At 38.9% G+C, this 15,040-nt stretch overlaps 1 protein-coding gene across 10 annotated transcripts in view; it reads right to left on the bottom strand.

The window, feature by feature from the left end:
• The window catches only part of HUWE1 (HECT, UBA and WWE domain containing E3 ubiquitin protein ligase 1), a 102,681-nt gene that overhangs the window by 36,070 nt on the left and 51,571 nt on the right, over window positions 1-15,040 (bottom strand). For all 10 annotated transcript variants that reach the window (XM_087925711.1, XM_087925709.1, XM_087925714.1 and 7 more), the window contains 14 exons: window positions 11,515-11,760; window positions 11,271-11,404; window positions 10,466-10,566; window positions 9,608-9,802; window positions 8,777-8,993; window positions 8,483-8,605; window positions 6,113-6,347; window positions 5,445-5,675; window positions 5,160-5,282; window positions 4,466-4,561; window positions 2,934-3,203; window positions 1,927-2,079; window positions 661-788; window positions 143-224 (listed from right to left, as the gene is read on the bottom strand). In XM_087925711.1, the coding sequence (XP_087781837.1) occupies window positions 143-224; window positions 661-788; window positions 1,927-2,079; window positions 2,934-3,203; window positions 4,466-4,561; window positions 5,160-5,282; window positions 5,445-5,675; window positions 6,113-6,347; window positions 8,483-8,605; window positions 8,777-8,993; window positions 9,608-9,802; window positions 10,466-10,566; window positions 11,271-11,404; window positions 11,515-11,760 (2,334 nt within the window). The remainder of the gene's footprint in view (window positions 1-142; window positions 225-660; window positions 789-1,926; window positions 2,080-2,933; window positions 3,204-4,465; window positions 4,562-5,159; window positions 5,283-5,444; window positions 5,676-6,112; window positions 6,348-8,482; window positions 8,606-8,776; window positions 8,994-9,607; window positions 9,803-10,465; window positions 10,567-11,270; window positions 11,405-11,514; window positions 11,761-15,040) is intronic.

The raw sequence follows: 15,040 nt of genomic DNA, 5'->3' as shown, positions 1-15,040 counted from the left end.
GCCATAGGTTTGCCATCACTGTTCTATTGGTACTTTGGCGGAAATTAGCATAAAGATTTATGGTGTCTAAATGTTTTTAACCACTTCAACAGCCAGAATTTTCTTTCCAACAAGAACTTGCATCTTCTCTCTGGGCTCATACCTTGTTCATTTGGGCTCTTCTCTTGGAGGAGATAGCTGTTTTCTCATAGAAGTCAATTAACAGCAATACTGGGGTGATCCACCTATAGGAGAAATTTGATAAGGCCAGGAAAGACAGCAAATTATTTTAAAATCTATATTCTGAATTTCTGTGCAAGTGCATTAAAAAAGAATCTCATTAAGTAGATCTGATTCAGACGAAGATGCTGTAGCCCATTTAAGATTGTAACCCTGCCAAGATAGCAATATTTCCAATGCCTTCTGGCCTTTCCACCTTTTAGTCCAGCTAGGTTGAAAAGCATGGAACTCCAAAGACCTGACAGCAGGTAGAAACCCTACCCAGTCCTAGTTAGTAAATGCATTCTGTGTTCCTAAATTCATCACAAATAGAATTATCAAAGTAAAATTCACTTTCAAAGCACAAACAATAGTCTGAAGCAAAGCCCTCAGTACAGCATAAATTTGAAAAGCTGAAACTAGGTTGGGGTTTCCAACTCTAATCTATTACTTGTTACTTACTTTGGTGTCTGCACTTCCTTCTGTTCCTTGGCAGCTTGCAGGCAAGGTTGTACTACTTCCAACAGTTTTATCAAAACGTTGAGAATACCACTTGATTCTACGACACGAGCACATGGCAACTTCAACTCCTGTTGGCAGTTAAAAGGAAAGTGATCAGCAGCCATGCAGTTGAAAGGAAGCAGCCTAGATAAAGTGTTCACCACTGAATTTAAAAAAAATGTTTTCAACTATGAGATAGACAACAAAAAAGGAATTTAAGATTTGTAGCCTAAAACTTAACATCCACTTTACTGCACAGGCCTTTATTTCATAGGCGAGAGGGAGAAGAAAAGATAAACTCATCGAATTAGGTTAACGTGGAATGGAGTCTAGAGCTTTTTTTTCTCTCCCTTTGGGTTTGTTAATTTATTTTATACTATTTATCTGAAAATGCTCATCAACATACTAAATATAGGAAGGAACCTGAACATTTAAATAAGAAGTGGACAACATTCTTTAGAACTTTCATACGGCCCAGAAATTACTCTTCTATAGAGAATGCTGCCATCTACCTAAATTCAAAAGGAATTGATTGCATATGCTTTAAATGGCAAGTGATGTCATCAGGTCCTTTGGAATTCAACTACCATCCATCCATGTCACCATGGCTAATGAAGGGCCAATGATAGCTGCAGGCCAAAATACCGGAGGGCATAAGCTATCTATCTCTGTAGTAATAAACAGAATTCTAGATATAATCTTAAATAAAGACATCCTGGCTCCAAAATTGACTCTTTCTTTGCAGAGGAATTAACTTAATAGTTATTGCAAAAGTTTAGAGTAAACTCCAGATTCTATCCACAAGAAGCTGAAGAGCTGGTATTGCATGATTTTTCACCGTGACATTCAGTATTGGAAAAGGATGGCTATGGGTGAATAAAGCAGCTAACAAATAAAAATATACTAATTAAATGGTAGCTCTAATCCCATCTATACTTTTAATTTTGGAATGAAATGTAGACAAATGAAACAGCAAAAAGACAATTACCCATGTGCACACAGATATGCATACACATATCTCAATCTATGGAACATGTAAACTGTTAAATGTTGTATTTTGCTCATCCTACCGCTTCCCACTCAAACTTTTTACAAGACAGGAGTGAATGACAGCTCCTGGATCCAAAGTAGAAAACTTTTTTGGCTCTCCTGTACATGCACTTGCTTTAATGCTGGTACCTCCTTAAAGCTCCTTTCCTGAGCTCAAATCATAAATAACAGTCTCACCTCAAATAGTAAAGTTAATAGCAGGATACGCGTGGCCAGATTGGAGGCCTGAGGTAGGGTAGCCATCTGACTAATCCATTCAGAGACAGTCTTTGTATCACTTGTAGTGAGGGGCAAAGCTGCCTTGATAAGAACATCTGCAGCTTCCCACACCTGCAAAGGAAAAGTATGTTATCAGTGGCATTAAGAAGCCAATCAGCAGGATCATACTTGGGTCCTTTATAAGTTATGTTCCTGTTTTATTAATGAAATTACTTTTCAATTTACACAGTAGCCAGAATTGAATGCCATGCTTACTAGAAATTTAATCTTGGATCTTCTAGGGTTTTTATTTCAGTCTGAGCATTATTTTAAATATGTTTCCCAAAATAGAAGTAGCTTTTTTTTTGCTATTTGTGAAAGATAAACATCATGTTTATGACTATTGCATTTAATAAACATGCACTTGGTTTGTTATCAATTACATACATGTGAAACATTTGTGCTACTTATCATTGAATTAACTTTTCCTGAATATAAATTTTTACACCCATATTGCTCCAAAAATCATATAAAGATGGTGGATGTTTGTTTAGCTTCACAACTATGAATTGTGAGGCCTTGAAAAAAATATTTTACCAATAAATAAGTAAATATATAAACATACACAGACAACACCAAATCTTCCACAAGCACAGACATGTGAAAATACGGGCAATAAAACTGCAAATAAAGAATGCACCGGGATCACTTGCCGTGTAAGTTCTCAAATATAAACTCCAACTCAATTCAATGTTTATAGCTTATTGTATTTCTTTGATCTAATATGCAGAGAAATTAAAACAGTCTGACCCAAATACTCAAGACATTATGGGATACAATCCTCATTAGGCCCAAGGAGGTATGGTTTTGGCTAAAGATGTAACCAACTAGAATCAAAAGCGCCTGGAAAGTTATTTTTTTTTCCTCCTAAAGTACCTTAAGAAAACACGGAGGCAATGCTTTCTTAGCATAAAAATTTAATCTACCTGATTCACAACTTGTTTGAGGATCATATCTCTATAATCAGCTCCATTACGTTTGATGGCAGTCATAATGAGGTCACAGACACGGTACACTGTATCTGGGAGCTCATCCAGCAGGTGAAAGCAGCCAGGTAGCATAGTGTCAGTGAAGTTGTGCAACTCTTCTTGCTCAAGAGGTTCTGCATCCTGGAACTTCTCCAGACACTTGGCTTCCTCTTCCTCCTGTTTCTCTCGAGCCTTCCGTTCTTCTTCTTCTTTCCGACAAGCAGCTTCCTAGAAAGAAAAGAAAAGAACAGAGAGGAGAGGAGAGGAGAGGAGAGGAGAGGAGAGCTATTTTATACTTACTTTATGTACTTATATACCACTTGTTTTTAAAAACTTGGGTTTTGGCATTTAACAGCATAAAACTGCCTTGCCTCCTTTATCTTCCCTATATGGCAGATCATTAAAAGTTGTTGTTGGAAAGCTCTTTGGTAGGGAAAATGGCAGTGCAGATGCTTCCAACACTCTTAGAAAGCTAGTCACAGCTTGTTTTGCTCCCTGCAAAGGGGATGGGGGTTTCTTCCTCCCTCTGGACTGAAAATGGAAACTATTTGACTCTAGAACTCTTGTTCCATGTGAGTAAATTACAGAAATGGACATTCTCAATTGGCTTGTCAATTAAGCAATGGGGGGGCAAGGCTTCTCATTGAGTTCACGGATGCTAGAAACAATTTTCCTCATTTCTAAATCATTTTCTGGATTTATTCTTCTTTGAAGCTAAAGAATGACATTATTTGGAACAGATAACTATTTCTTTTTGGAGAGTTTATTTCTAGAGCTATATTTAAAATGAAACATTGGGATTTCCCCCTGATATTTATTTGACTCCTTGTTCAGGTTTCTAGAAGATATGGAGTTTGGTTAGAGTTTTCTTCATAGAATGAAGTTGATATATATGGTACATTTTGAAAAGCTTAAATGTTTTTTTAATTGAATTTGAATAAATCATGTGATATTCAAAAGGGAACAAAACAAGGTTGCTCTCTGTCCCCTTTGTTGTTTATGTTTGTTCTTAAAGGCAAAGAAACCAAGCATTAAATAATAACTTGTCCTATTCCTTTTCCACACTTTTCTCCCCCCACCTTCAAATCTTTTTAACTGTACCTTTTTTAATCCAAAAATTTTGAGTTGGGGTGTGTGATGTTTGCAAAAGTCAGGTTGGGCAGGCCACCTCTATGCAGACACAGTCTGATAGGTACTTCAGTGCTACTGAAAGTTTTATAAAATTTATAAAGCCAGACAAATGGCTTTTGAAATACTAGAACTAAACTGCTTATCTCCCACCAAATACATATACATGTATACATATTTTGTCTTCCGCTATCTCGTTGTCAATAAAAGTTGGGCTTTATGCTTGCTAATTATAATTGCATTTTTTTCACAATTCTGAAATATTTAAATATAAGAATGGAGTACTAAAGATTTTTCTTCTAAACAATTTTTTTTTCAATCCAGCACTCTGAACCACAATATGAAGTGTATTTATTTTTTACCTCTGGGGATTCAGCCCTTTGATCCATGGGGATGTCTTGTCCCAGGGACATTGCAATGGCCCTCATCATCTGATCTTCTTCAGACATGCTGAGATCCTGCCAGACAACCCACAAACAGATCTGGAATATTAGTGATTGGCTACTGGAATCCAACTTAATCTGCAACCTAAAGGAAACTAGGCAGTTGTATTATCTGAATCTAGAATTGTAACATTAAGGTGGGAGTAGAGCTCTCTTTTGTATACATTCATCCAAAAAGATTTTCTAAGCTAAGAGCATCAGCATCATGGTAATTAATTAACTGATGATTGCATATTTCATCTTTTAGGATTGGGGAGTGAAAGTGTCCAATATTTCATCAGTATCTAGAATGGTATAGAGCTACTCATGCCACTACTCTGATTTCTACACAATCAATTCAGACTCTGGGAAGAGCAATCTGGATGAACTGTTGTGATAAAAATGAAAAAGATACAAAGCAAAACAAGATACATCAAAAGGAGAAAATATGATCTGTCCCACCCTTTTTTGGCTCTGCTTGCAGCTGGCTTAAGGCCCATTCATCACTAACACGTGGACCCCCCAATTCCAAAGCAATGCAGTTTTCAAAAGAACAAAGATTGGGAATGAACAATCTAGAATAAAGGAAGCCAAGAAATTTCTATAAATCAAATAATCTGCTAGATTGCCTCACCCTTACAACCCCACCCATAAGGGGTGGAGGATGTGTCAGAAGATACTCTGTGGCTTGTTCCATGGTACTGGTGTTCAACAGAGCTTCCATAGCATGCTCTCGTGTAAAGCCCATGTCCATCAGCTGAAAATAGGCAGAGGCAGAAAACTTCATAAAGGGATTGGATATGCAAGCAGAAGACAACCAGAAGACTCCATTTAAAAGCCAACTACATCCCCCAAAGAGAAGGGCTTAAACCAAGAATGCAACTTTTGTAAAGCACTAAAATAATGGAATTATTTCTACCTGCTGAAGCTGCTGCTGGTTCACTTGTGGCTCCCTTCGAACACCCCCCTCTTCTTGTCCTGCCTCTTCCTCACTGCGTGCTCCCTCTTTCTCCTTGCCAAGACGCTCGCGGATAACTGGTTCTCCACGCAGGATGTGACACAGGATAGCCAACATGGACTCTGCCATGCGTCCTCCATATACCTTCAGTGGCTTGCGGTTCCATAAGTTTTTGATGCAAGTGAAGGCTGCCTGCACAATAGAGGAGACAAGCTAGCAAAGACAGCTCTACATGGGGTCTCCTCCTTGGAAAATCAGAAATGATTGAATTTTGCAGTTTCTACATACAAAAATCACTTATAAAGAAGGAGAGAATGCATCACACAGTGCATTCTACACATATATGAAAATAAGATACGATTATACAAGGGGTATGTATAAACAAACATTAAATGCTAATAAGTTAGGATTTCAATAACATTTCGAACAACAAGATAGATCATCTATCTTATACCACAAGATAATAGATTCTTATTTATACTGATCACAAAGAGTTTTTCCTATAATAATATCACATTACAGCAACAGCTGGCATAACAGCATATATAGTTCTATATATTTCATTTCCATACAACCTTTGCTTTATCTGAAAAAGAAAAAAAAAGAAGAAAGAAACTGCAACTACTCACCTTCTGTGTTACCACAAGGAAACGCAAAGCACTGAATTGCAGGTAGTTCTGCCCACCTGGTAGCTTCACAGGCAAGGAATGGGGAGATTCCAGCACTGTGGTAGGATTCACCATTTTTTCCACCAGCATGAGCCAGGCATCCAGAAACTCGCCTGTGCCATCAGGCAAATCTGGGTGTTCCAATCCCTCAGCAACTGGAACTTTGCCTCCCATAGAAAGGGCCCAGTTGAAAGTCCTGGGTAGGGTGAGACGTGAAGTGATTATACCTGTTAAGCATTCACGTTCTTATTTTTTTTTCCTACACAATCCTACTAAGGTTATATCTGACTTGAGGGAATCTTTTCTAGATTATAATCATTACTGATAATCATAAATCATTCCTGATAAATCTCTCTCGTTGCCACATTCAGGAGCCAAGAATGGAGTTGGCTTTAATTCTCTATAATGCTGGGTGATTGAAATATTAGCATTTGGGCCAAGGCAGTAACTATACAAAGTGCTTTTAAAGATAAAATTTTATTCCAACCCATCACAATGGTAACATCATACATTTTTGTAAGGTATTCTACCTCTTGCAAGAGATTTCCCTTTTCTAGTTCATGTACAATAACTATGTGGATCTTATCTAGGACCAGAATTGTTGCAATAAGTTTCCATTAATAGATGGCCAATTCCTGTTCACTATTATTCCACAAAGACATGAGAATGTGGCTGCTCTAGAGCTGAAGGGTCCACTATTCTCAATTATTTCCATATTCCACCATGCACCTCTTAGTCCAATGCCAATCAAATCCATTAGTTTCTTTGATGCCCAGCAGACCACCGGATGGTGAGAGTTGGACCATGGGATGCCTTTCTAAAGCTAAGAATCAGCTCAGCCTGATTAAAAGAAAAGGACAATCCACACAATGCCAACTGTTTACTCACCCCACCCATTCTTTCTTCTTCTGAGATTGTATACCCAACTTGTGACAATCAGACCTGACTATGCTAAGCTCTCCAATACCTGTTCTGACTGTGCTAGTACATGTTTGGGAACCATTTCAAAGTCAAGAAATTTATGACAAAACACTTGGATCAGAGCATTTAGGATAGATCTCGTTTTGAGTTCTCCATCTCAATGTTAATGCTCTTCAGGCTTGTTTTAGTACTTGTGGTCTGGTCACGCTGTTATATTAAACTATATTTCTGTGGAAGTAGACATTATTGATACCGTTCTTCCATTTCAGCTAGAACAGTATATATTCCTGCTATTTTCATCGATTTCCTCATTTTACAATTATTCTACTATAGATCTCACTGATGATAAAAAAGTCAAAAATCAACTCAAATATCCAAAGCTTCAAGCTAATCGTATGGAAGATCAACTGGATAGCGGATTCTCAGAAGAAACAATTGGGATTTTAGCTGTGTCTTGAAAGTCTTCCATTCTCAAGCCAATAGGCAAAAATATCTAAGTTTAATACAGGTTCTAGAGTTTCTGCTCTCCTTATTGGTGTTTTTTTGGTTGTCTGTTAAAATTCATTTAAAAGATTAACTTCAGCCTTTTATAGTTTGATGAAATTTTGTGTTTCTTCACCCAGTGGTTAAACATTTTAATTATTTTTCAATATTTAATTGCCCAATCTCATACCATCCTTTCATGGATTTAAACTCTGTGTGTAATTAGCTTCCAAACAATTCAAGCTGATGGCAATGCATCGCTTGCAATAATGAAGCCTTCTGCAGTGGTTGCCATGGTCTATGTTAGATTGTTCCAGAGAACTCTGATGACTACACTGTGATGAGTTTTATCTGATCTTTTATACAAAATCATTCTGCACAAAGATCTTTCTTTCCTCTCTAAATTCTTTCCCTTAACCAAGAGATGCTTTTGCCAATATTCTTTCCAAACCTGGATCCTGATTGGCATAAATATTGCATTCATTTGATATCTGACAGCTGTTTTATTTTATCTGGATAGTATTTTTTAGCCCAGAAAAACTACATCCACTACCATAATCCTTTCATAGGTCAACTCAATGCTTTTCAAAACAGGTGTTTGTATCCAATTGTTATCAATTGGCTCGTAAAGCGTACTTGTTTCAGTTTGAGAAACTCTTACAAGGACAGTGGAACTTTCAGCAGCTTTTCTAAGGGGCATATTCTTATCTAAAATCTGCCAGGCTGCAATGGATTGCTACCTTTTAAACTGATTAAACAAAAATGTACTGGACTCATTCTAGAAGAGATGCAACAACTGTGCTCTGCATTCTCTTTATTGCCTGTTTCATTCCAGATGCAATAACTAATCACCCATGCTTGAATTTCAAAGATCATGAGTAGCTAAAGAAATATTTCAGAGTCCAAATAAACCAGCATGCAACTTACTCAAAAAGAGCATTATGGCCTCCAGAGCACAAGAATTTTTGCAGCATCAGGTGGTAGGGATATTTCCTCTCATCAAACAGCATTGGTGAGGTGAAACCGACAGAACAGATGAAAAAAGTCAAACTAAAAGCAAAAACAATTCTGTTAACCAAGCAAACTCAAAACAATGCTGCTGATTTCTCAAATATGCTGCAAAATGTAGCAAAATATTATTGTCTATGAAGTTCTAGGATAAGCTTTCCCCTTCCGAAAAACATTTGGGATGAACCTGAATTAGTGGTCGGCATGACTTACCGGAAGCGAGGCGTAGGTGTATATGGTGGGGGTTGCCAGGAAAGCCCCTTGGTGAGTAGTTTGGTGAGTGCTGAAGCTGTTGAGCGAGCAGCAGGAGTGGGAGCGGCAGTGGTGCTAGCAGCATGATGGCTCCTACGTTGTCTTACCGGGGAACCAACACACAGTTTGACCAGCAACCCAAATAATTCTGCCAAAGCACGTCCTAACCTAGAAGATGCTGAGAGAGAGAGAATAAATTCAATTTTATGTTATTAAAAATGAGAGGAAAAGTGATACGCTGCAAAGCAGAGTCTCAATCTCAAGTCTCTTTATTTTAAGATTACGAATTTGGCTTCACAAAAGCCTCAGGTGTTGTTCTTAGAAAATAAAAACGGTGCATGGCTATAGTTCAACTTTTGGAAATACTGTACACTGACCTGCTTGGAAGAAAACAGCAAAGGCACGTTCTAGAAAACTAGAGAGCACAGTAAGTAGCAACTCACTATTTTATTTTCTCGTAAATTGTGCTGTGATTGGCTAGAATTATCGTAACAGTTATGTTGTTAATACGGAAGTCTTCTAGTCAGGGCAACCAGTAAAAGAACCCACAATAGGCTCCCAATATTCAAAATGTGCTCATTGCTCCAGAAAAGTTGTCTACTTCTGTCATAAAAATTATTCCAGCATTTTGATATAGCTATACTAGTGAAGGATCACATTCTAAGCCTTTTCCTCTACAAATCTGGAAAAGGAAGGCAAGTCACAAAACAGAACTGTTCTCTAATCCATTCCTTTCAAAAGCACTCCTCTTTTTGCTGCATCAGTTCCAACAGAGTTTTTTTCCCCCGTCACCTGATAGAAGGGGCTTGATCTGCTTGATTCGAGCTGCCATAGCTGGGGTTATTTTTGACTTCCCCTTCGGATCAGAAGAACTAGGCTCATCAGTTTCCATTGGTGCCAGGGTGTCACTATCTAGGCCAATTCCTTCTAGCAGGCCTTGGGCAGAAGCCTCCATGGTTCCAGCTCCCACTGCTTCTGGTTCACCATCTGCAAAAAGCAATGCTGATAAATTATCCATTCAAAGTTCCTTCTGCGAGCTCATTTCCCACAATTTCACTTAGGAGAACCTAAACTGTTGATTAATTCAGATATCAATAGAACCTAAAGGAATCACCACTACAAGCATAGAAAATCTTTAGAAGCTGGAAAACGGTAACCCCATACAAAGAAGGTAGGCTAAGTGTGCTGTTTAAGAGAGCAGAAAAGCAAAACTATACAGGAGACCAATAAGAGCAAAGCAGGAACATTAATTCCAAATGAACTGTCAAACTCCCCCCAGAACACTTTATTAGATGAGCTTCCCATGAACAGATAGCTTCCCGTTGAAAAAAAATCGTTATGTGCAAATGTGGCCTCTTTTGTTAAGTCAATACTTCTTGTCTGATAAGGAATTGATTTATTAGTGTTGAAGTTGCTTCAATGAAGCATAAAATATAACAATAACTTCACTGCTGTACAGGAAGAGACTAAAAAGATTGGTAACAAAGCTGACTACTATACTTTGCCATCAAGGTATGCAGTGCAAAATGCTTCTTCTGCCAAACAGCTCCTCCCCAATACAGTCTTTAGGGCATAGAAAATATGAATTTTGTATCAGATCTCAATTCAATAGATCTCAAACAGGTTAGAACATCTACCTCCCAACCATACCTGCTTTTTTGGCTCCCTGGGTAGCACTTGGTACACTTTTCTCTTCCTTTGGCACCAATTTCTGCATGTCAGCCTGGCCAAATTCACAACCTGAAGGTAAACTGCAAGCATAGAAAGGTCAGATACTGCTACAAATACCATGCATCGAGCACATGGCCTTGTTTCTTCCACAACAGGAAAAAAATATACAGCAAGCAACTTGGAGCAATGGAATGAAATACAACAGTGCCATAGGGACCAAGGATCCTAGGCAATATCCCAGTTAGTACTGAACCACTGAGGGCTCAAAGGCTACTTAGGCCATTTCTGTTTCTATTTGGCCTCTTGTCATTCCCTTCCACACAATGAATAATTAAGTCTCAAATAACTTTGGATTAAATACTAAAAGCCTAACTAAAGAAGCAGAAACAGAACTGTTAAGTGTTCTTAGAGGTGCTAAAAGGAACTATGAAATGGCTGCAGTTCAATTTAGCTATGGGTGAATTCTTTCTCAATCAGCTGGTTCCTAGAAGGTGCGATGGATATGGGAGAGAAAGTTTGTGCTGCCTTTCCTCATTTAGGGAAGATGAACAAAGGGCTTCCATTTTGCCACATTCTGCAACACACTCTTGTGTGCATGCTACCCCAACTCCTGACACTTTTGGCCAAGAGAACCGTTGACACACTTGAATTGGTTCCCTAAACTTATGGCCTTTGCTCTAATGGTCTTGTGACCCAAATGCCTACTTATAAATAAACACAGTTTCTCTATCCATCTCCAGACCAGCAAATTTATACCACCAGCATATCTATCATGTGCCCATACCTGTTTGGTGTGCATAACGACAGCAGCACAGTACTTTCCCATACCAGTGAACAGTACAGCTGGCTCAGCTTGCTCAACACACTCAGACCCAACTGCGAACCCCACTGGTTTACTGAGATGGCTCTAATTTCACTCTGTAAATGGGAGAGAAAGTATGTTGCTGAACAACTGAATTAGACATGGGTAACATCAAGGAGCATTAAGGCCAAAAAAGAAATGAGCAAGGCAAAAAAGCCATTCTTACTTGTCCTACGCGGCAAGTATGCACAAACATCATGATGTAGGCATGGGCTGCTGTCAGGGCATGAAGTAAGGGTGTGGCCTGGGCAGAGAGAGTAGCATCAGCTACATTGCCAGCACATGCCAATTCCCGCAGCAGGACCGAACCACCAGGTTCCTCGATGGGGCGGTGCAAAGGCTCCAAGGAAGAGAGGATGGAATCCAGTTGAAGCAACCCTTCTTGCAGCACTTTTGGCTCATGAGACAGTGTCTAGGATACAGAAAACAGAACAGTGCAATCCATCAAATCATCAGATAATATGTCAGTCTTTGCCTCAAAACCACACACTGTACCAAACTCTAATCCATGATGTTCAGTTTAAACTCATGAGGTGTGGTTTACTAAACATCCATGAACGCTCTTTCTCAGAAAAATACTGTCTAGCCTTTGTAGATACTGTATTCATAGACTGAACAAGTTGACATTCAGAATCAGTAGGGTTTTTTTTAAAAAAATGTTCTCTTGCTAATCACACTAACACTTCTCCATATTTGTTCACCAACTGGCTCACAACAAGATTCAACCAACTTATGCCACATGCAAAAACAACAGCTATATAGAGGTCCACACCCCAACTCATCCACTATAGCAGGGATGAACAGTCTGTACTTCTTCAGGTGTCATAACCCAATATCCCATTTGGAGCCTAGAAAACTTGAATATTTATTTACTTATCTGACAGTTCTAAAACGTTGGTGGCTTACATAGAAAAAAAGTAGTTTAAAGTATCACTTACAAAAATAAAAACACAATAGAATAGTAAAATGAAAAAAAAAATAAAGCTGGCATCATCAAATAAGGAGACGGCTCTTTGAAAACACTGATCTTCATTAGTTTTCAAAAAAGGGAAAAAAACTTATGGAGAGGGATTAATCTGAGCTCAACTAGAAAGTCAGTGTCAGTGCTACTACAAAAAACAGCAGGTTCTCACTTCAGTCCCTGAGGTATGGAATTTTAGCAGCTTCTTCCTAACAGACCTGATTGATCTGGGCCAACCAAAACAGATCCAACTGGACTCATAAACTGATTACTAATGCAGGATCCCTAAAACCATTGTTATACACCCTCCACAGGGAGCCACAAAATACGTGCATTATGGATGAACTGTAGTGTCTAAATACTCTTTAAAGGCATCCCCAAGTACAGCATGTTATTGTAGTCTAATCAAGTAGTGATGAGGGCATTAGTTAACTATAGGCAAATCTTCTTGTCCTAGGTAAGGCACCAGCCAAAGTTGGGCATAGGCCCCCTTGGCCACAACTTTCATCCATTTATCTGGTAGGAGCTGTGACTCCTGAAGGACCTCCAAGTAGAAAACCTGCATCAAGAAGTAACCTTGGGGGTGGGGGGGAAATCAGCCGCCATAGATCACCTTAAAAATTTCCTGGTTTTTGCTGTTGGAGGGAGGTTAAGGGGTGGAAGGCACCTGCAGTGCTTAAAATACGTATTTGCCTCTTCAGTATCCCGTAAATCCCTAAACCAAAAAAGTATCCAAGGACTTTGATTTCACTTGTGCTGGTGGTATCATAATATGTCTGACCCTATTTTCTATACCTCCTCCAGCAAGGAAAGAAGATAAACTATGCCTTCCAACCAGTAAAATGCATAAACCCTGTCTGTGACAGGACAGAATCTTTGACAGTATAGAATCTTTGAAAGGATACTGAATCCCTTTTGTCTGTGTTATTGTACAGGTAGTTCCTGACCCAAAAGTGCCTTTTTTAAAAAAAAAAAGACAAATTGGACTTTCCAATTTTTCCTTAAGATGTTTCATTTCTCATTCAAGAAGCTTCTTCAGTTTGTTCAACAACTGAATGAACAGTTGTAAATCAAAGGCTACCTGCACGTAACAGGCACCTGTAAAGAAACAGCCCACTTCAGATAATCATATATAAAAGCCAAATTCAAATTCAAGATGATGGGCCACCAAATGAAGAAAAAGGAAATAATGCCACAGTTCACTGACCTAAGAATCTATTACCAAATTTAATTAATATCATTCCAAAATTGCCCACTAATATGGCCTTCCTGAAAAGAAAATGTTGCGCATGCTGACAAAGGCAATTAGGCTCTGAAATCAAACTGCATTCTTAAAAATATCCTCTCCAGTGAACTACAGTAATCATATCAATGCCCATATCAAAAATCTGCGGAAAGATACAACTATACAGGTGAACATGCAGATCCATAGATTGCTACTGTAATGCATGTTTTCTCGATTCACAAGTGTCAATCTGTTATTTAAAAACCAAATAAGCCTTTATACCAAGAAAATGCAGCAGCTATGGGTGGCTGAACACAAAATTCCTGGGGCATTTACACTCCCCTAGGATGCAAAAATTCAACTTTTTTTTTACTTATTAAAATTCACAGCATCTTGGCTTAGCACAAATGAAAGCACATACCTTAGATAAGCAATAGGATACATGATGTATTACTGACCAGCCACTATAAACCCAAACTGGAGAATGACAAAAGGTCCAGGTGTTATATTACTATTCCTTTTCAGAACAACATGCAATAATTATGAATTCAGGTAGTCCACACTTACCAACCACCTTATTTAGTGACTATTTAAAGTTACAATAGTGCAAAAAAATAGCCTTCTGCAATCACATGATCACCATTTGTATGCTTTGCAACTGGCTTATAACATTTTCGACATGGTCACGTGATGCTTCCCTTAGGGACCATGGTGTTTCACTAACGGCTGAAGGAGAAGTGTGGTTGTAATCCCATCGTGGTCACATGATTTTTCGCTTAGAGACCCAAGTTGCCAGACTCAGTTGCTAAGTAAAGATTGCCTGAATACAGTTGTATGCTTAGGGATTCTTTATCACACTTTATGTACTTGCTTTTGGATTTATTTCCCTCTTTCTTTTAGAGCTTTTTTTGGCTCTACATAGAAGAAAAGGAAAATTTTGGAATGAATTTCAAAATCTCTTCAGTATGACATTTATATGAAAATATGAAGCACATGGGGCATGCAAAGGGAACTGTGAATAATTCCGAACTAGACTATTTTTGTAAGAAGATAGAGTGTGTGTGTGTGTGTGTGTGTGTGTGTGTGTGTGTGTGTGTGTGTGTGGTATTCAGCTTTGTTCGGGTATTTTCCCATGTCATTATAGTTGTGCTTTTTCTGCCATCATCAGGCTTCTGTAGCCGTCTGCTGGCACCAAATTTAAAACAGAAACGGCTGTGAAAGTCTGGGGAGGCAGGCAGGCAAACAGACAGAGCTTTTGGATGGATGGATGGACGGACAGACAGACAGAATACGACAGAGGCGGCACTTTGGGAAAGCGGTGGCAGTGGCTTTTCCCAAAGTGCTGCTGCATTCGAGGTACCAGTTCTGGAGCATTACTACAGTCAATGGGTGAACCTGCAGGGCCGGCGCCTCGAACGCCGTTGCCTTTTAGCGTCCCCAAGGGGGCCGGCAGAGGGGGCCTAAGAGGCGGCAGGGGGGCGTTTGAGGCGCAAGCCAGCCCTGCAG

This window comes from Pseudonaja textilis, chromosome 2 (assembly GCF_049901715.1).
Source record: "Pseudonaja textilis isolate UNSWEBS1 chromosome 2, rPseTex1.2, whole genome shotgun sequence".
NCBI classification, from domain to species: Eukaryota; Metazoa; Chordata; class Lepidosauria; order Squamata; family Elapidae; genus Pseudonaja; species Pseudonaja textilis.
Note: the sequence above shows the minus strand (reverse complement) of the source record. Positions and strands in the feature narration are given on the sequence as shown.